The following is a 22,050-nucleotide window of genomic DNA, read 5'->3' as shown; positions in this document are numbered from 1 at the left end:
GTTACACATCACTTGTGCGATGCTTCTGTTTCAAGACCTTTAACCAAAACAACAGAAAAGAGGAAGGTTTGCTTCTAAGTCTTCAAAAAGAAACACAAAGAAAGGGAAAGTTGATGCTAAAGGGTCTACACCATGCTATTCTAAGCCTTTCAGTGCAACTTAAATCCATACAAATAAAGATATGTTACCTTCGGCACACTAAAGAAGACTGTTTTATGAAATCTGAGTTATTTTCGTGAGCTCCTTTTCCTACCCGGAAGTAAGACGGCTCAATCTCCGAGGCTCCGCCTTTCGCTCTGTGTGGGTGCCGCCCACGTCACGATGTCGACCTAGAGCCGGTCCTTGAGCGTGTCTGCGTTTCACCCACGAAAACAAACAACATCCGAACTATTGCAAAGATAGATGTGCAGCTAAGAGAACTGGTTAGCTTAATAATATTTATATTTGATTTAATAAACAAGGTTTTCTGAAGGCATTTAAACATAGGAGAAGGCCTGTTAAAACAGTCAACTCTGGTGAACCGAGGATGACAAAAATGTTTGTGTTTTCTTGAAACTTTCATCTATTCATGTTTTAATCATTATCTTCTTTGCAGTATTTGAACATTAATAATGCAGCCACGCTCTTTAGTCTTATGTAATGTGTGTAACTAAAGCTGCAAAATCCTTTTTAATGCAAATATTTGTCCAACATTCATTCTGTCATATATTTCATGATCTTCTGTCAGGGATAGTGGGGAACAGAAAATATATTTTTAAAAAATCCTCAAACTAATCAGAACGATCACTCCTCTACAATGGAAGAGGCTGAAATTGGTGGCGTTTAGATGAACGAGACTTTAGCTTGTTTTCCAAGCGGAAGGTGCATTTTTCTTTCAGCAGGACGTGCAAATTCAGCCAACCGCAAAGTCACACCAGTGCACTTCTCAGTGAACGCCACCCTCAAGCTCAGAGTGGCAGATGGCGAGCTCTCTGCACCGCCAGGGCTGCTGGCAGGGACAGGAAACAGGAGTGAAGGTAACTTACAACAACAAAAAACCCTCCAAAGTGTCACAAAAAAGGGGCGGAACCCTCAAAAGATAACCCACTTTTTGCCTTATTGCTACAGAAGCAAATGGACTGAGCTTTCCAGAGCCTCCGCACCTCACAGAAACAGAAACACACATTCAGGATGGGGAAGAAGACGGATGAAAGCATCAGGATGTGGCTCACAGCTGTGAGCGGTGGAGGACGGCTGGAGGACACAGAGAGGTCAGCGCTGGGCTAATCTCTTCAAATCCCAGCCGCGGCAGAGTGTTGCTCTGAACGACAAAGACACGCAGAGACACAAAGCTGATGAAGGAAGTGCAGCAACGCAGCGGTTCCGTGATGAACCGTTTAGCTCTGCTGCTGGTCCACATGCATCCGTCTGTGGAGTTTTCTTCTACAAGAAAGTTTTAAAGAGCAAAAAAACAGAACTTAAAAGCAGGAGGGTCTTTAATGTATTTGTTTGCAAAAAGGAGCATGATTACAAAATGAGTGGCTGCTGACTAAAACACCAAACATTTTTTTATTGGAAACTCTGAATTAAGGTAGAGCTGCAAGCGAGGAGTCAGAGCGTTCACAGGTTTGGGGAAGGGGGCCTGGCTATTCCCTGGCCCCTCCCTCACGGCGTTCTAAAACGGATTTACCCGCTGATTCCATAGACTTCTATAGAGAAATAAAAACAGGTTCTTTGACGATCCAAACTTGTTTTCACATTTTTTTCCTTATTGCAAGTTAGTGAAGTTAAAACTGGCCAACCAAACGCCTCAACAAAAGTAGGTGGTCTCATGTTCAATGTTCAAAATGTTTGATTTTCCTGAGTCAAGTGCTAGGGGTGTGGCCTTCCAACCAGCTCACTCCTGATTGGCAAGATTGGTTTCCATAAAAGCTCTGACTCAGACCCACTCAGACCAATCACTGATTACTAACGAGTTCTGGTTCCAACATGGCCAACATGGTCTGTACCTGGAAAAACGGCGACTGAATTGATTTCATTTGGTTGGAGCTGGAAGTAAACTATTTACTATGGGTGATGTCACACTCAGTCAGTCCAGTTCTCAGATACAGTCCCCCCACCCCCAGCATACCAGTCTCGGTCCTTCAACACAAACACAACTTTAAGTCTGCAGTTAAAGTCTGCTTCAAACAGCTGTTGGCTTGTTTTTGTATTATTGGCACAACACTTACTTTGTGGGAAATTAACAGCATATTTTGCTGTTTTTAGCTGAGCTATGGCATCAAACTACTCAACCAGATGTACCATAAACAGGTTTGAAGACATCATTCTCAGACAAACATTAAATGGTTCCAACAAACTCAAACTTCTCTCACGCAAATATCGCAGACTGTCTGTACGGATCATTTCTAAAACCGTTTTGAACTAGTTCGTGTAGTGAGACGGTGCAGCAAAATGACCCCATTTCCCTAGGTTACTAATTACACATAAAGCTTTCCCATTCCAAAACTAAACTAAGAAGGCTTTAACACTGAGGGAAGTTTACCTTTGATGGGAAATACAAACTCCATGTTATCTTATCTAAACTGCTGGGGATGATGGTGACTCTAGAGCTGAGCTACAATAACATCACCTTCCAGAGTTTACTTTTTCACAAACGTAGCTTGCAGATTCTGCACAACACGTCTGTTTAGAACTGAACAATTGAACCTCCGTAGTCATACCAGCAGCCTGAAAAAGGCAAGAGGAGCAGCTTATCCCTGTCTGCTTCAGTGGGGGGGTGTCTGAGGTTGTGTGGGATGACACATGCAAACACTGTTATCTGCAGCACATCCACATGCTTCAGTGTGAGCCCTGCAGGCCGGGGCTGAGATACACAGATGATTCTTTGATTCCACGGCTGGAAATTCAATCGTCATTGCAGCTGCAATATTTGGTACATGGAACAAAAAAAATGTACTAAGTAGTGCCGTCATTTGTGTGATTAATTAATCGTGACCTGTAATTAGTTAATGAATCTTTTTTGAAATAAAACATATTTGCTGTAAAAAGACTCATTTTTAGGTATTTTCATTTAATTTTGTGACACTAATAGATCAAAATACAACTAAAAAAGTGGATTTATGAAGTTTTCCTTTTTTAACCGAATTCCAACCTTTACTTTTACACCAGCAAGGGGGATACTTTTCAATCTTGATAATAATAAGGAAAGAAAACAAAACCAAACCAAACATCAGGTCAAGAGCGCTCAAAATCAAATCAGGATCAGAGCAGTCCAAAAAACATTTATTCTTATTAATACCATAAAACATATGTTGACATTATTCCACAGTTTACCATCTGATGTGATCAGCCCTCCACATAACCTATGAATCCATGACAACAGACACCACTTTATCCTTTACATAAAAGATAACAGTTGTGGCGTTATGGCATTCTTCCGGGGTTAAAAACTGTTAAAAACTACAAAGCTGCGTGCTACGTATATTTAATTGCGATTAGCGTGATAATTTGACACCCCCTTAAGAAAATAACCATTGTATAGGCAAATGGTGAGGAGTAACAAATAAAAAAGTGATGACAGGAAGTAAAAAAACGGATGTTTTTCTGAGTCATCTGTGCCTTTGTGTCTCTGAGCACAGAGAACAAAAAACGAATAGAAACATCTAAGAACATCAGCAATATACAACCTACAAGCAGGCTCCGCCCCCTCTGTTAGGCACCTATATAAGATACAATAAAATGGAAAATATTTTCAAAATATTTATTGTGTATGTTATATACAATAAAAATAAAAAGAGGGATTCCTTGTTTTCATTGATTAAGCAATTTTGCATGAAATAAGGGTTGGCCATTAAACTGGTCGGGGCTGAATTATTGGTTGATATATGTCATTTTTGCCAAAGTCATTTTTCATTAATGCACCTTGGAATGTCTGTCGGAAGTTTATGCACATTTGCATCACTAGATGTCAAGCGGTTAATTGATGCAGCTCAAAATGTTGACAGCCGAAACGTTTGATTGACAGATTGTGTGTAGCCAATGACAGCAGACCTTCTCGGGCCATCTTTTCCTGCTCTTCAATGTGTTATTGATGTATCAATTCAGTGACTTAAAAATAAACAATAAGCCCGCTTTTCAAGTTGTAGGGCTGTTGACTTCCAAAAACTTCACTCCTGATTGGTGGGAGCGGTTGGCGTTGTAACATTGACTCCGACTGACTTGGAACAATCGTTTACTGTCGCCGTCTGGTTCCAACATGGCGCCATTCGTATCGTGAAAAAATGGCGACTGAATTGACTTCATTTGGTTGGAGCAGAAAGATAGATAGATAGATAGATAGATATAAACTTTATTAATCTCCCAAAGGAGAAATTCAGGTGTCCGGTAGCAAAACACACAACCACACACAACAAACAACAGTAAAAAGACAGTTCACAAAATAATATCAGTTCATATCAGGCAGGTTCATTAAACAGCCTGATAGCTGTAGGGACAAATGAGTTCTTAAAGCGCTCTGTCCTGCAGCGCAGTGAAAGGAGTCTATTACTCCGTGTGCTCCTCTGACCTGACATCGTGTTGTGCAAAGGATGTCTGGGATTGTCCAGGATGCTCTGAGTCAAAGCCCTCATTCTCTTCTGCAGCACAGATCCCAGAGATTTCACCCTCCTCCCGATCACAGATGCACATCTCTTAATCAGTTTGTCCAATCGAGTGCAATCCCTCGTGGTCATACTGCCACCCCAGCAGACAACCCCATGGAAGACAGCACTCGCCACAACCGACTGATAAAAGAGGAGCAACATGTCAGTACATACATCAAAGGACCTCAGCTTTCTCAGAAAGAACAGTCTACTCTGCCCTTTCTTATACAGAGCATGAGCCTGCTCCGACCAGTCCAGTTTGTGGTCAAGGTGCACACCCAAGTATTTGTAGGAGTCAACCACCTCGATTCCCCCTCCATCAATGATCACTGGCTGGTGGGAGGACTTCCTACTAAAGTCAATAATCATCTCCTTGGTCTTTGATATGTTCAGCACAAGACCATTGTCCCAGCTCCAAGAGGTGAATCTGGTGATGAGCTCCCTGTACTCACTCTCATCCCCTCCCTTTACACACGCCACAATAGCAGTGTCGTCCGAATACTTCTGGACATGACAAGCTGCAGATGCATAATTAAAGTCACTGATGAAGAAACGTTAAACTCTACGGAAAAGCTACGGAACAAAGCCGTCACATGTTGCTGCTACATAAACACCATAAACACTCTTCTGAAATTCTGATTAACGTCTCGGCCTTCAACATCTTACACATTACCATACAGTGGCATTATTTACCGTCAGCAGAAAACGTAACAATGCCATACTCTGAACATTAGAAACAGCCCTGCTAGTTTTTAGCGTGTCCAACCATCTATCTCCACATTTCCTGGGCCCACAGTGGGGTTTCCTCCAGGTTTGACCTACGCCCAACATCTCACCAGTCTCTGGAAAGACCGCAGTCTTTTCAGTCCGTGGCCATAGATAAGAGTTGGAACAGAGATCAACCAGTAAATTCAGAACTTCATATTTAGACAACAGTACAGTCTGCATTACTCAAGGTGCCACACTGATCTGATAATTAATCTCCCATTCTGTCCTTCCTCACAACATTAAGGCCCCCGCCTTTTGTTGAGCCTTTAAAGAAGCAGAAGACTTTCTATCCACGTGTCAAGACCAATCTCTGACCAACATCTTTGCTTACTGACATTCAGGTTAATAGGAAAAGAAAAAGAAAAGCAGAAAGATGTTCTATGTTTTCAAAGAAGAAAGATGAAGGATTTATTGTTAGGTCAGAAGTCTTCCAGGACCTTAAAATAACAAACACCTCCTTAAGCTTTATCCTTAGATAAAAGTTGTGGCGTTATGGAAAGCTTTTGGTTTATGTCACTATTCTAAGATACAGGTAAAAAGTTTTAAATGTCTACTATAAATGTATAAAACTAATGTTTTTAATTTTTGCTAAATGTTCTAAGGAATAGAAATGGTTGTTAACCTTTGACTCCTTTGTTGAGCTTCAATCATTGACCATATGAGAACCTGCCTTAGTGACCCCTCCTCCCCCCTCATGTTCCATGTTGGAATTACCCGCTCATGCGGTAGGGGTGTGGCCTTCAAAACAGCTCACTTCCAATTGGCGAGTCATTGACATGGACTCAGACTGACTGGGACCAGTCACTGCTGACTGACATCGTCTGGCTCCAACCGTATCATGAAAAAATGCCGACTGAATTGACTTTGTTTTGTCTGAGCCGCAAGTAAAGAGGTGATGTCACACTCACTCGCTCCAGATCTCATTTACAGTCAATAGTCTCCATCTGAACTTTGCAGGTCTTTGCTCCTGGAAGATGATGATGATGATGATGATGATGATGATGATGATGCTCCACACATCCAGAGAGCAGAGCCAGATCTGAACCCCTGGTTTTGCCTAAAAGTAACTTAATAATACTAAAGAATAAAAAAAACACTTAACTTCACTACTTTTATACCACACTTTGGTATAAAACCACACAGAGACCCATGAAAGCAATCAGTCTGCTCCGGGGGGAGGAGGTGGGTGGTCCTTACTTCTACTTGGTAATGTGCATTCCGTTGTTTTAGCAGCCGGAGCGGCAGAGGTGTCCTGCCAGTTTCATCTAAAGTTTGGATCTTAAAGAACCAGAACTGAGAAAAGGTTTCCCACAGCAGCCGTGGCTTCATCCCAGTGTGGGTCAGCAGCGAAGACACGGATGTGACAGGCTGTCGGCAGGCCTCACGGGCACCGAAGGCTTCATGCATACCAGGATAATAAGGCACGGAGACTCCCACAGCAGTGATAAGACTGGGCTGCAGTCAGAGTGCATGTTTCAGCCGTGCTGCTGCAGTGCTAAGGGACAGTGATTCATCTGCAACATGTTGTCTGTTAGGTCCTCTTGGGGACCTAAAAGACAACACTCCGAAACCTGACGCTGCAGTTCCATCTACAAACACTTCAGACAATTAGTGCCTCTCCCTTTCCCAACATTTCCCGTCTGCCGCGGCTCTCAAATCGGCACCTGATCTTCCAGCGTAAGGGGAACCCTGCAGCCGCAGAGTTCACTCATTTCAGGTTACCAGAGGCGAACAGAAACAACATCTGAGCTGCTGATGCACACAAGAGTCGAAGCACAACACACAACCATTCAGCGCGTTTACATAAGAGGCTTATCCAGCAGCTGAAAACGCTGCAGTCGGCGCAGACACGGGAGGGTCAGCAGCTGCATCTGTTCCGGGGGAATGCACAGAAAATAACGTCTATCAGGGGTTCTCAAAGTGCGGCCAGGGGGCCAATGGCGGCCCACGGGAAGATTTTTTGTGGCCCTAAATAAAAGAGAGCCAGAGCAGGTTCATTTGAGGAAAAACGTTATGTTGGCGAGGAGAAAAGGCGCTTTCAAGCTAAGTGGACAAATGCTTACTTTACCTGATGGGCTGGATAAAGTCATGTGCCTGATTTGCAAACAGATAAATGCAAATGTTCAAAGGATTCAATAAAAATCATCACTATACTACAAATCATAAAACTATGACAAATTTACCGGCGAGGAGTGCAACAATAAACTCCAACAACTCCAACGAGGCTATGATAAGCTAATGTTTACAAAAATGGCCAAATCCAGTGAAGCTGTAACAGAAGCTAGCTACATTGTAGCTTTGGAAATGGCCCCCTGTAGCAAGCCCGTCAGTGATGGGGAGTTTGTAAAAAGAATGCATGCTGAAAGTAGCTGACGTTGTTTGTCCATCGCACAAAACATTTCTTTTTAAAGAAACAAGTGTGTCAAACGATACAATTACTAGAAGAGTAGAAGATCTGGGCAGCAACCTCCAACAGCAACTGGGAAAACAATCTGGAGGGATAAACTTTTTATGATTATCCATTTTTTTCACCAAAATTGGCCCCCTGTCTAATTTCCAGTAATTTGGCCCTCTGCTGCGAAACCTTTGAGAACCCCTGATCTAGATGTCTGTCTTTGTTCAGTTCTGACTTCTTTCCTCTTTGCTACTCTGATGACACAAAACAACTCTTCCAAAGCTCCTGTTGTTTGGTTATAGAGGAGTTTCTATTATACCTGATCAGAGACTAAACTTTCCTTATTAAATGTTACTTTTGGAAATCCTTTGTTTATTTATGAACTTAGCTTGAATACAATAGAACAGTTTCTCTGACAGAATCATTCATGAGGAGACTCTTCTGTTACCAAAGACATGAAGCTTCACAAGAAGCTTTTCATTCCATCCTGAACGGAAATCAGTCAAATTATAAACTTCAAAAATGCAGAATCACATTTAAATCACTTCACACCTTACGAATTTTTTACTGTTGTTTTTCATTTCCTTAGCATCAAAATTTAGAAAAGATTTTTTTACAGTGCATCCATAAACAGCGGTCTGGGAGGAGCAGAACTACTGAATGAGATGAGAATATTCAAGATCTTCGGAAGCGGTGAGTCATCGTTTCTGTGGAAATGAAACAGAAGCTACCGGGGAGTGTGTGTGTGTGTGTGTGTGTGTGCGTGTGTGTGTGTGTGTGTTGGCGGCGGGGGGGGGGGGGGGGGGGTCAGATTTGCAGATGTCAGCCTGTGAGGAGGGAAAAACTCCAGCAGTGTTTCACTATACTATAGCTCAAAGGAGCCTGAGAGCAAAGACAACATCTGCATGGACTCCCCAGTGAGTCATACTCCTACCCTAAGCTCCCCTCCGCCACAGAGGAACGCCACCGCCACCGGAGCGAATCATTCCTCCCATCAGCCCTCAGCAGCTGCAGGTGCATACACTGCATGAAGTGGCTGGAACAGTTTATGTGAGGATCAGTCTGTCTTCGACCTTCACCGTCCAAAGACGGAGCAAGTTCAGCCCTCCATCAGAAACCTGCAGCCATACATCCCATTGACTGGGCTTTGTCCCAGTTCCTTCACTACTCACTGCACTTTATAGGGCGTTTGACATTTTGTAGTGCTGGGTGAATCTAAAGTTCCAGATTCTAGTGCCCTAGAAATTTCCCAGAAGTCTCTGCCAAATATAGACCACAATGCATTGCGTTTGAACAATTTGTGCAAAAAAGAAAAATGTGTTGAAAGGTATTTTTTTATGAACCATTCACGTTGTCATCTTCACAACAGTGTATTCATAAATAGTCGTAAAAATGCTTCTATTGATTAGATTTTCACAACTTCATATTCACTCTTTTAAAAAAAGGTTTAAAGTTATTCACATGCACTTACATGCCACCAGCACAAAGAGTGAAGGAAATTCATGCTGGCCACACGTAATACGTGCAGCAAAGCTGCGCATTGCCAGCTAAGTGCATCCGAGGTAGCGTGTTGTTGTTGGACGAACGTATTTAAAAGTAAACATTAAGTCCCATTAGCTGTTCCGAGAACACGCCTAGTTGTGTGAAATGTGTTCTTTACATTTGATCCATGACCTGCAGAAACAGCCGCGCTCAGGAACCCTTCTGTGGTTTAACCCCAACTATAACCGTTATCCTTACCTTAACCCTGCCTTACTGCCGTTTTTTAACAAGTTCTAATTTTTCATTATATTGTTTTCTTTATTGCGAGTTATTTAAGTTATAAACCATCCAGATGCCTAAAAACACTGTGGTCTCACATTGAACGTTCAAAACATTTCATAGACAGATTCCCCCAAACCCGTTTTCTAGTGGTTGTCTTAGAAATGTTGACTCAGTCTCTGCTTACTGACGTCGTCTGGCTCCAATATGGTGGCGTTTATAAATGGGAGCTGGATTGAGTTTATTTGGTGTAGCCCACAGCGAGTCATTTTCTATGGTTGATGTCACACTCACTCGCTCCAGATCTATTATACAGTCAATGTTTTATGTGAGGACCCTAACAGCAGTCTCAACAAACAAAGGATTCTAGGGTTAGGGTTAGGGTTTTACTTGTGGTAAACCAATATTTACCAAGTGAAACAGGTTTGAGGATAACTGGGTCATTAACCACTCAGCAGCTTTTACTTTATGGACTGAAGGAGTTCGCATCAGGTCATATTCATGACATTGAATTCAAGTTTAAGTGTTTTCTGAATAAAGAATTATTAAACAATAAACTGGTGGTGAGGGCAGATTTCTTTTCAACTTCCATCAGATCAGAAGGAACAAGAACACACAGGAGCACCACATCATTATGTCAGGAGATCCTTTCCTCGTCTCCAATTGTTCTTCACGTTTTTGACAGGAATGCCCCATAGAACAAGAAGAAGAGGAGAGCTTTTGTTTCGATTTCCTGTAAGCCACCAGCTTTTTTATTTATAAAAAGATAAGAAGACGGTAAATAAAGTAAAAAAAATAGGTGCTACATGGCCAATGACGTTAACTGGCTTCTTATCAACCACTAGAAAGAATTTTTCCATCATTATCAATCAACATTTCATACACAGCAGCTTTCTAGAGAGTGACGGATGGACAGAGTCGTCTTACGACAGATCTAAAATAAGCTGCTGCAGTCCGTGTTGACGTTGGAGGTCAAAAGACTGACACGACAAACACTTCTGACTGTGAGGGGAAGAGGCAGCCGAGACTTCCAGCAGCCTTCAGCAAGGACCGCACACTCTATCAGGGAGGTGCACATGGAGACAGTCAGACTGCCAGCCGGTCTCACCTCTGCACAAGTTTAGGACCTAATTGTCTTCTCCGAGGGGAATCTATCCCTGTTTTCGTGCTTTTCTGAGGCACGTGTTGCCAAAATAATAACTATGGACATGAAAAAAAGAAAGATTTAATGTTAAAATTGTTTGCTGAAGACAGTTTTCGCCCCCCAAACCCCTGCTTTGACTTTTTAAAATTCTTATTTTTTATGGAAGAATGGTTGGTACCCCTAAAGTCAATATGTTACCTGTGATTGGCTAATAAAGCCAAGCATTTAGAAATCCTGATCCATATTTTGATTTAAGAATTTATTCCTAAAATGCTTTTTTGGTTTAAATGCTTTATGGACGACCCCCCCCTCCCTTTCCCCAGTTCGTGCCACTGCCCACCCCAGCTCAGACCACGCCGTTGGGACTGTTGGGCAGCAATCAGAGGATGCAGCTATCAGCATGTTTCTGTGTAACACCATGACAAACCATCATACGGTCCTTCTCACGTATCCTTCAGTTTCCTGAAAGCTAGAAAAAAAAAACATGCAGCAGGAATGTTCTGAGGCCACCAGGAGCACAGACCACCACCAGGAAGGACAAGTGGTTCCTTAAATCCAGATTCTTTGTGTGCAGATCTATCATCATTCTGATGCTAAAGCTGAGCAGCTGGAGCTCAGCTTATTTACCTGTAATCATCTGAGCCTCACCCGTTTAAGCAGGAGGTGTGTGTGATTGGACCCGGTTATCGTCTCCAGCATGACCTCACTGCTCTGGGAAGCTGTGCCCTATGACGCCGTATCCCTCCTCCATGAAACAACAGTTGTTTACTGCGGTAATCCCAATGCAAAGGGATTGTCTTTGGTATGTCGCATCAGGTGAAACCTCACCTGTCATCTAAACTGGCTGTCAAACCCAAAATCATGGTCCATTTCATCCGCAGAAGCAGCTCACATCTGGGTCCAAACAGTCAAGGACAGCAGCTTGGAGGAGCCGCACAGCAGAACCTGACAGAGCAGCACAGATGTGTTCTTCTGATAGACCAAAGTAAAGAGAATGTCAGCTCTTATGAGCAATGGGAGACACTGCAAATGTAGAGTTCTGCCCTTTAGGGGGCGCTCCACTTAGAATGCAGTGCTATGTGAGAACCAGCTATAAAAAAAAGTTCCTTAAACCCAAAAACTTGTGAAAATACAGTACAGACCAAAAGTTTGGACACACCTTCACATTCAAAGAGTTTTCTTTATTTTCATGACTATGAAAATTGTAGATTCATACTGAAGTCATCAAAACTGTGAATTAACACATGTGGAATTATATACATAACAAAAAAGTGTGAAACAGCTGAAAATATGTCATACTGTAGGTTCTTCATAGTAGCCACCCTTTGCTTTGATAACTGCTTTGCACACTCTTAGCATTCTCTTGATGAGCTTCTATAGCAGGGGTGGGCAAACTGCGGTCCGCGGGCTGGATCCGGCCCACCTCCATGTTTGGTCCGGCCCACTGAACAATATCAGAGACCGATGTTTTTTTTGTTGTTTATTTTTAAATCTGGCCACACATTTTCTTCCCCCTTCTGCAGTCTGTGCTCCAACCTGAAACCCTCTAAAAATCTCTGTCAAACAGAACAGAAGACAGTCTTCCCTTTCTATGTAGCAGTTCCTCTTTCCCAGTTTAGCTTGTTCTTTTATTATACTCTTTTTAATTTATATCTTTTTACTTCTTATTATGTATACTGTATTTGTATCTTTTTTCTATGGACCACATCTGAGTCTGAAATAAAAGTGTGTTTTTTAGAGCATTTATGCTGCCTTTCTTAAACAGGGCACCCTGTTCTGTGTCCTGATTGGCTGGAGACCCTGTCAATCAATCTCCTGAGTCCGTGCCCTGTCTCTTGTACAGAGTTTCAGATCAGAAATCTGTGATCGATCAGACCCTGGACCTAATTTCTATGAAGGTTTGAGAATTTAAACAAGAGAAAAGAGTAAAAATGTTCATGTTTGTGTGAGAAAAGAGTATTTAGTCAGTGAGAAGTTTTACTGCCATAAACGTCTGTAATCATTCTCTGTGGATTTCACCGATCACGGTTATTTTTGGAACGTAGTTCCTGCAATAAACGAGGGAACTCTGTGCTGGTGAAAAGGTAACACAGATATATGCGTAGCTGCAGCAGAATACATAGAAATGTGCTTTTTTCATTATTACTGGATGAGGGCAGAACACAGCGCAGCTGTGCAAAACGTGAGACGATGTGTGATGAGCTTCAGCCCTCAAAGTCTTTATTAGGATTGTGACGGGAGATGATAGACTATTTATTGTTTTTTTTTTAAACGTTTCAGTATATTTTTCTTGAATTTTTGTCTTTGAAAATCATAATGTTATTTGGTCATTGCTTTATTTCATAAATAATGTTATTTATTATATTAAACGGATCATGAATGAATGAAACTTTATTCAAATAGCACTTTACAACTCCTTGAAGGTACCAAAGGGCTTCACAATAAAAAAATAATCTAAAATGGGAACAAAGGTTTTAAACTAAAAATTCTAGAATATTCTGTTTTATAAATATAATTTTCAATTCATATGTTTTCATCTACATTCCATGTTATATCATTCTCACCCCACGCATCTGCTCGTGGTCCGGCCCTTCTATCCAATTTTAGAACCCAATGTGGCCCACGACTTAAAATAATTGCCCACCCCTGGTCTAGAGGTAGTCACCTGAAATAGTCTTCTAACAGTCTTGAAGGAGTTCCCAGAATGCTTAGCACTTGTTGGCCCTTTTGTCTTCACTCTGCGGTCCAGGTCACCCCAAACCATCTGGATTGGGTTCAGGTCCGGTGACTGTGGAGGCCAGATCATCTGGTGCAGCCCCCCATCATCACCTTCTTGGTCAAATAGCCCCTTACATAGCCTGGAGGTGTGTTTGGGGTCATTGTCCTGTTGAAAAAGAAATGATGGTCCAACTAAACGCAAACCAGATGGAATAGAAGCCGCTGCAAGATGCTGTGGTAGCCATGCTGGTTCAGTGTGCCTTCAATTTGCAATAAATCCCCAACAGTGTCACCAGCAAAGCACCCCCACACCATCACACCTCCTCCTCCATGCTTCATGGTGGGAACCAGGCATGTAGAGTCCATCCGTTCACCTTTTCTGCGTCGCACAAAGACACGGTGGTTGGAACCAAAAATCTCACATTTGGACTCATCAGACCAAAGCACAGATTTCCACTGGTCTAATGTCCATTCCTTGTGTTCTTTAGTCCAAATAAGTCTCTTCTGCTTGTTGCCTTTCTTTAGCAGTGGTTTCCTAGCAGATATTCTAGCATGAAGGCCTGATCCACACAGTCTCCTTTGAACAGTTGTTGTAGAGATGTGTCTGCTGCTAGAACTCTGTGTGCCATTGACCTGCTCTCTAATCTGAGCTGCTGTTAACCTGCCATTTCTGAGGCTGCTGACTCAGATGAACTTATCCTCTGCAGCAGAGATGACTCTTGGTCTTCCTTTCCCGGGGAGGTCCACATGTGAGCCAGTTTCGTTGTAGCGCTTGATGGTTTTTGTGACTGTACTTGGGGACACTTTCAAAGTTTTCCCAATTTTTCGGACTGACTGACCTTCATTTCTTAAAGTAATGATGGCCACTTGTTTTTCTGTACTTAGATGCTTTTTTCTTGCCATTATACAAATTCTGACAGTTTATTCAGTGGGACTATCAGCTGTGTGTCCACCTTACTTCTGCACAACACAACTGACGGTGCCAACCCCATTTATAAGGCAAGAAATCACACTTATTCAACCTGACAGGGCACACCAGTGAAGTGGAAAACATTTTAGGTGACTACTTCTGGAAGCTCATCAAGAGAATGCCAAGAGTGTGCAAAGCAGCAATGAAAGCAAAAGGTGGCTACTTTGAAGAACCAAGAATATGACATATTTTCAGCTGTTTCACACTTTTTTGTTATGTATATAATTCCACATGTGTTAATTCATAGTTTTAATGCCTTCAGTGTGAATCTACAATTTTCATAGTCATAAAAATAAAGAAAACTCTTTGAATGTGACGGTGTGTCCAAACTTTTGGTCTGTACTGTGCGTGTGAACACAAGTGTAGCTGATGATGCGTGAGCCTCTGTGTTCAGACAGATATTTATCACATCAGATGTTTTTGTTTTGTTACAGAACCAGTTATTCTGAAAAGTCATTTGAACTCCATCATTCAGGGACGACCGCAGGTGAAGACTGGAACTTCTGCAGCACAGTTTGATCATTAGAGGTGAAGGTTCTTCTTTGCTGAAACCTTCAAGATCACTGATCTGAGGCCTGCAGTTTGAGTGGAAACCAGCAGCTGCTGAGCACACGCCCCTGGCCTCACCTTATCTTCAGGTGCTGATAATAAATTCTTTGATCACTGATTGCTGCCATGTGAACAAGCGAGGGCATGTTCAGTACAAACATGCAGTAATGTGCAGCAGAGGAGCAAGCCCACACTTCTGGCTGTGACGTAAAACCAAGACAAGGGTTCAATCAGACACACGTTAACAGTCTGGAACAAAGCCATGCACGTAGGTCATGTGACCAAGGACACAAGCGTATGTTGACCATCCAGTTCCTCTGTTGGTCCCGTCATTGTCTCGTCGGTGATGGGGCTGCAGAGCCTCGGAAATGTCATCTGTCAAGTCATCCTTTGGTGTACATCAGCAGTGCATGTCTATGGTGACGAAGCAAGGGCGCACCTTTCATGTGATGTCACTTGTTAACCTGTTCAGACATAGCGCCAACAAAGGACTGCAATTCCTTTTCCATTGGTTGTTAGCGTGAAGTGTCAGAGTTCACATCAGAACAAGAAAACATTCATTCAGATCAGACAGACAGATTTTTATCTGACTGAACAATCTAATGGTTACGGTGAAAATGGTCTCGACTCAAACTGGTTTCTAGTATGTCGGAGTTTATCCAATTTGGATCTGAGACAGTGAGTAAAATATAGTCTGACTTTAAACCGGTCCGTGATGACATGTAGGCGACACATTGAACAGCCCATTAGCATAGCTGGAAAAATAAAATCTTGATTTTTCCAAAAATAAATCGTCTAACAACAAATTTGAATTAATCGGTTACAACGATTTATCGCTCAAACCTAATCTCAGCATGAAAAAAAGACAGCGAACAAATAAAAAAAATCACAGATGATCCTCAGAGATTCTAAAGACAGCACACGCACAGCCTAGCTGCAGGGAAAGCTGAAGGTTGTTACTCACTCTTGACAGGGGAAATATGTGCGAGCTCCAGTGGGTTCACTCTCCTGATCGGATCAGAACCCCCACTTAAAATGTAGAACCAGGTCAAGACACCAGATGAGACAAAACAGTCAAAGCTCAGCGCAGATCTGAACTTGATCATTTTAGATCAAATAGGTTAGAAATTAAGGAATCATTTTGTTTTTGATAAAGGTTTATTAAATCTGCTGTGTAATGTAATTAACATGGTACACCTCATGGAAAAACAATCCAGTAGTTCATAGATTTCTGAAAGCAAACCTGATGAGTACGTAATTAACCTGTTCAGACTTAGAAAAGCTTTTGATTTCACTTCAGCAGAGGAGAATCAGTGAAGACGTCTTATTTGATGCTTGTTTGACAACAAATGTCTGAATGACTGTAGAGCCTTTCAGATATGTCAACGTTTAAAATAAGAAAACTTAGAGTATAAAGAATTCATTAAAAGGAAGTCTTGTGTTAAGTTTAAAATTGTTGTTAAAATTAGATAAATCAGACAGTTGTGTTCCTTTAAAACATAAATGTGAAAAAAAAAATTCTGTTGGTACAGCTACTCCATCATGCTAGCATACATGATCACGAATTTTCGTAATATTCTTAAAACCATGACTCACGATGATCAAATTGTCAAATATATTTAGCACAAAATCATTTTTCAGAACTTATTTCAGTAAACCTGTCAGAAATCAGAACTCTGTCTCCCCCTCTGCTCACCGGCGGGAGTCGTCTCCAGAGTACTAAAGCACTTCATCTCCCAGCAACCCCAGCATGCAGTTTCTGGATGCCACACACCTGACTCTCATTCACTCAATCAATCACAGTCTACTTAAGCACTGAATGCACTGAGCCTCACTCAGTGTGAAGTACTGTTTGTGCCACTCTGCCTGCAGTACTGAGCGCTGCTTTTGGACCAGATCTTCTGTTTCTGACTCTGTTTGCCTGTTTCCTGCCCCAACTCACACCTGGATCCTGATTTCCCTGCCTCTCCTCTGATGATCTTATGCCTGTTATCGACTCCTGATTTAGCTTTGTGGACTTTTAGCTGAGCTAATAAACGTGCTGCACTTGGATCCAGCCGTCTGCCTGTTCTTGTGACAAAACCGAGCTCTGGTCTAATTTTTTTATCAACAAAAAAAAATTAGAGAATTTTACTTTGACTTTATCTTTTGACTTTGATATTTACTTTTTTACATTCATTTTAATTTGGAGATTAATTTACTGCCATTTACAGTTGCCCATTTGGTTAATTTAGTAAATATAGCCAACATTATTCTGCATTTTAGACCAATAACTACATTGCCTTAAATGTATTTTTACTATAATCTACCATATGTTCCGCACTTACAGGTGCCCTTAAAAGTCCTAATTTTTTTTAGAGCTCTTTATAATCCCAAGCACCTTACATATGGAATAATTCTGGTTGTGTTTAATGATGAAGTGATTTTCAGAGTTAAATGGCACTTTGTCAAAATATCAGTGTTTTTTTTATGAAATGCAAGCAAGATTGGGTGTTATTGCAAATATGCTAACGCAGCTAACGTGTTGCGGTGTTGGACTGTGTTCTTTTACATGTTACTAACAAGGTTGCAGTTAGCGTAGACACAGTAAAGTTTGTTTTAGCGGTACCAGTCTGGTCTTTTTTTTATTTTTATTTGTAGCAAACAAGGTTGGGAGCTACAGGTACTGTGAATACGCTAACGGGGTTAATGTGTAGTGTGTTACAAATAAGTTCTAGAGTTAATGTGAATGCAGTTAATAAAGTCTGAGTGACACACTTATCTCTGACAGTGTCTTGCTTAATGTACCTTTTAGTTTGGTGCGTCTTATATATGATAAAGGTTGACATTCATTCATTAACGCAATGAATGTGTGCCCTATGGTGTGCCCTACAGTGCTGAAAATATAATATTAGATTAGATTAGATTAGATTAGATTAGATAGGACTTTATAGATCCCTCGAGGGAAATTGTGCTGTTACAGCAGCCAAACAAGAAATATGGTACGTTTATAAAGATTGTGAATCAGACGTCACAAATTGTTAAACTTGACTTTTCTGAAACAGATTCTGAATTTAAGAGTACTCAGATACTTATTACAGTTCTATGCATTGTGGTGTAGTGGTTAGCACTATTGCCTCACAGCAAGAAGCCCAATGATCAAATCCCGGTTGGGTCCTTAATGTGTGGAGTTTGCATGTTGTCCTTGTGCATGTGTGGGTTCTCTCCAGTTTCCTCCCACAATCCAAATAGATGCTTCGTAGGTTCAGTCACCCTGAAATGCTTTTTTTCTGAGAGTTAAATTCACATGTATGTAAATTTAGTTTCACTCCTAAAGTCTGTTGTTGTACTTCTGCTTCCTTTCTTCTTTTTTTTCACTTCTTTTGGTGTTTATCTGCATCGCCACAGTGAAGCCATCTCTGCAGACGAGCCTATCTCCATGCTCAGTCTGCAGGAAACCTCAGAAGCGAAGAAGTGTAAGCAAACTCATTGGGCTGTGCCCAGATCTGGATCAGACAGAGCACACCTAACCTCCTCTGAGCTGGGACCCGGTTCTGATTCTTGCAAGAAGGACTTCCCTGCCGAGAATGTAGCTGTGATTAGACGAGACTAATTCAGCAAATCGGTGTGCTTTGATTTCATTGTTAAAACCATCTTCTTCCAAAAGCTAATCAATCAAACTATGGTCTAATGGTCTCCATCATCAATAATAGAGTGAGGCTGAAAATAAGGCCTCAGCAATACGCAGTGCTGTGGAAACCAGAATTATTTGGAGTAATGCTCATCTAGATACACAACCAGCAGACTCACTGTGAGCAACATTTAAACCAAAACAGGCAGGTGGCCATTACGGTCTAAAGTCACATTCGGGGTACAGAAAGCAGTAAAGAGCTTCACGCTGTGCTGCAGCTTCATGCTGTTTGCATATTTCCTCTGGATGAATCCTTCTCTGACAGGAAGTGGGCGTGACCCGAGCACGAGGAGACACGAGGAGACCCGAAAGAAACGACTAAACTACAGACACGCCTCAGCTTCATTCAGCACGTACACAACCATTGTTGCTTTTAATTAACAAAAAGCAGCAACACACACCAATGCATTTACAGAACTGAGAAGATAATTGACACCAACCTTTCCACCAAACTCACACCTGCAGACCAGGGTGAGCCATAATGGGGAATTTATTCTTTGAAGGAATTGATACCAAAAGAAATTAATTTTTAATTCAATAAAAAGCAACAACACTTTCCCACAACACTGGAGGAACTTTAACTCGTCTTCTTAACTGTGTTTGAACCCCCTCCCCACTACCTAACCCCAAAAAGACTAGTGCGGGACTATCTAGTGCCCTGGATTTTATTGCAGTTCAGACACAACCTCATTACCTTTCCCCTCAAATGTCACCAATTTGCCAAAGTAAAACCCTAAATATGAGCCTTTAGCAGAGACGGATAAATAAAAAACGTACTTCCATACACTTTTTTCAAATGGCGCATCGTTCCAACACAGTGCATTGTGGTCTAGATTAGAGGATGAACTGGTTCCTCCGTCTGCTCCACTGCAGGGTCATGGTTGCAGTTTGTTTTAAACAGATGTTGCAGCGATTTGATGCTTATCTGCTCTCTGTTCTCCCACTGCTGCAGTTACTGACTTGGCGGTTTTGTCTTACACAGATCATCTGGTGTTTGTCTATTTTCTGTCTTCTCAAATCCCAGCAGATTGATATTTCTATTTGTTGGCATAAATAAAAAATCACAAAAGTATTAAAAAAAACTTCCTGTTTAGTTACCAGGTTTATTTTCAGAAAGCATAAAAATCATTGGAATACACTATGATGGGAGTAAAACCTTGGATTTAGATAGTTAATAAGGACTTTATTTAAAATATTATTTGAAATAAATGTTTGGGTTTTGTTTTTCCAAATGAAATGTAGCCACGACGGGGCCCAAGCCAGGGTCCCATTGTGCTGGTCCCAAGCCCGGATAAAGACAGAGGGTTGTGTCAGGAACAGAATCTGATGTAAAGTCTTTGCCAAACCAAATATGCGAATCAGACCTATGATATCCATAACATTAAACAGCTGGTTGATGAGTATTCTGCATTATTGAAAAAAAATAACAATAAATCCTTTTCTGAGAAAAGACTCCTAGTTTCTGTCTTAAATGCAGATTTATTTTTATTTTGAAGTTGAAGGCTCTTCCTCTGTTTCCCCACTGGAACTTTCCAAATACGTTTTTTGGTTATTTTGCTAGCTTGGAGTTTCAATTTAGCGGCAGCCGCTTTAGGGTTTTGTACACGTGACCGAGTCAAAATCCAGAACATCCAACTCAAGAACGAGTTGGATGTGGTGGAGAGAACCCAGTAGTGTTCCAAAATAAAACTTCCTTCAGAATCAGATTATAAATAAAATGAGGGGGGGGGGGGGGGTAGGTTGTGCTTTTACCAACTGTCCCTCGGACCGGTACTGGTCCACAGCCCAGGGACCACTGGATTAGCCGACAACAGTGATCTTTGGTATCCATGTGCGGCTTGAGTAAGATTCTCTTCAATCTTTTGTTCAAATCAAGCAGCTTTAGCTGCTATAACTGAAGTAAATCATTCTTTTGGGGGTCTTTTCCATGTTGCCACAGCACATCAAATGCATCAGTTTTAGATCAACTCCTCCTGCAGTGAACGGAGTGGTGGGCCTCAGATCAGGTCGTAACAGACGATCCCTCTGCAGTTCGGGACTTTCCGCCATGAAGAAAAGCTCCATCATTGGATTTCCGTCCCTGCAGTCCCCGTTGGTGGCAGGGGCTTTGTACCTGCCTGCCACTGAGGGGCGCCTCAGTCTGACCAGGGTCACCTCACACAATGGACCCTCTGTTTCCTCCAACCTGCTATCCTCCTTATGACTACAGGTTTGGGAGAAAGATCTTAAAAAGGAATCCGATGTCTTAGAAAGCTCACTCTGTCTGTTCTATATTTCCGGGTTTTGATTTCAAATAATTATTGTGTCAGAATCAGGCAAATGCATCAAACTGAGTAAAAAGCAGTTAGGTAACCTCCTAGGATGGGGGGTTAAAAGACACCTGCAGACTGAGCTTCAGGTTCAGCTTGAGTCACATCGTCTCTGTCCTCAAACAATTTTTGGGGAAATCTCTGCCTCCCATCTGTCAGGCATGGTGGTGGAGTGCTGGTCATATGGGCTTGTCTCTGAATGCCAAAAAGTTACAATGTGGAGCTGGTATTTTAAAGAGCATCACGCAGCCCAACACAGAAGAGCACAAAGAGGAGAGCCGATCATAAACCAACAAAAAACTATCAGACAGACAGACAGACCCTCCGCCTGTAGGAAGTGCGCACGGACTCGTTCTTTTACACTACATGAACCGAGTTTCCCCTTGAACCCAGAATTCAGAAGTTCCGGTGTCCTTACCCCCCCCCCCCCCCCACACACACACACACACACACACATACACACACCACCACCACCTGATCGCTTGTTGTTATTTTTGGGAGATTCATCCGCGCTAAAGAACAGCCCGTCCCAGCAGGCTCGCTCGTTTAGCAGAAACTTTACAACAGCAGCTTTTCAGCCGCGCGCTCCCATCCCTGCACCGTCGCGAGGCAAAAGTTTCACCTCACCGACTGAGTGATGCACAGGCGCCGCTAGCGGAAGCGCGCGCAGCCCAGCACCCCCCCCCCCCCCCCCCCTCCCCCGTACCTTTGTAATGCAGCGCGCTGCTGGTCCGGATCCTCACGACCCCGCTGACGGACTCCCCCGGACCGTAGACCACCTTGTTGTTGGTGTAGAAGATGTCAAACTCCTGCAGCTTCCCCATGGCTCTGCTCTCCGCTCTGCCGCGCGCTCACCTGCTGCCGCGAGCTGCTCTCCGCCCTCCACGGGGACTGTGACGTCACCGTGACCTCCTCCGAATCCCAGCCGCGAGCTCAGGGACAAACGTTAACGGACAAATGAGTCGATTCTGCCTCAGAAACAGACCCACAAACTTCACCGGAATCCCCTCACGGTCATACCTGCCACAGGTGCTTTTTGATACTGTGACGTCATCCGACTCTAATCTCCGTTCTCGAGTGGGACTTGGTTGGTTCTATGGGTCTTGGATTGTGACGTCAGCCGGGAAGGTGGGTTCTGCACCTT

General features: G+C 42.4%; 1 protein-coding gene across 1 annotated transcript in view; it reads right to left on the bottom strand.

Moving 5' to 3' along the window:
* Positions 1 to 22,050, bottom strand: part of arrdc1b (arrestin domain containing 1b) — a 49,749-nt gene extending 27,699 nt beyond the window's left edge. The window contains exons 1-2 of the mRNA XM_078955641.1: positions 21,927 to 22,050; positions 21,613 to 21,838 (exon numbers count right to left, since the gene is read on the bottom strand). Coding sequence (XP_078811767.1) covers positions 21,613 to 21,730 — 118 coding nt within the window. The 5' untranslated portion in view covers positions 21,731 to 21,838; positions 21,927 to 22,050. The remainder of the gene's footprint in view (positions 1 to 21,612; positions 21,839 to 21,926) is intronic.

Source organism: Oryzias latipes, chromosome 12, assembly GCF_053564925.1.
Source record: "Oryzias latipes strain Hd-rR chromosome 12, Olatipes_Hd-rR_3.1".
NCBI lineage: Eukaryota > Metazoa > Chordata > Actinopteri > Beloniformes > Adrianichthyidae > Oryzias > Oryzias latipes.
The sequence above is the reverse complement of the archived record's forward strand: the minus strand, read 5'-3'. Positions and strand labels throughout refer to the sequence as shown.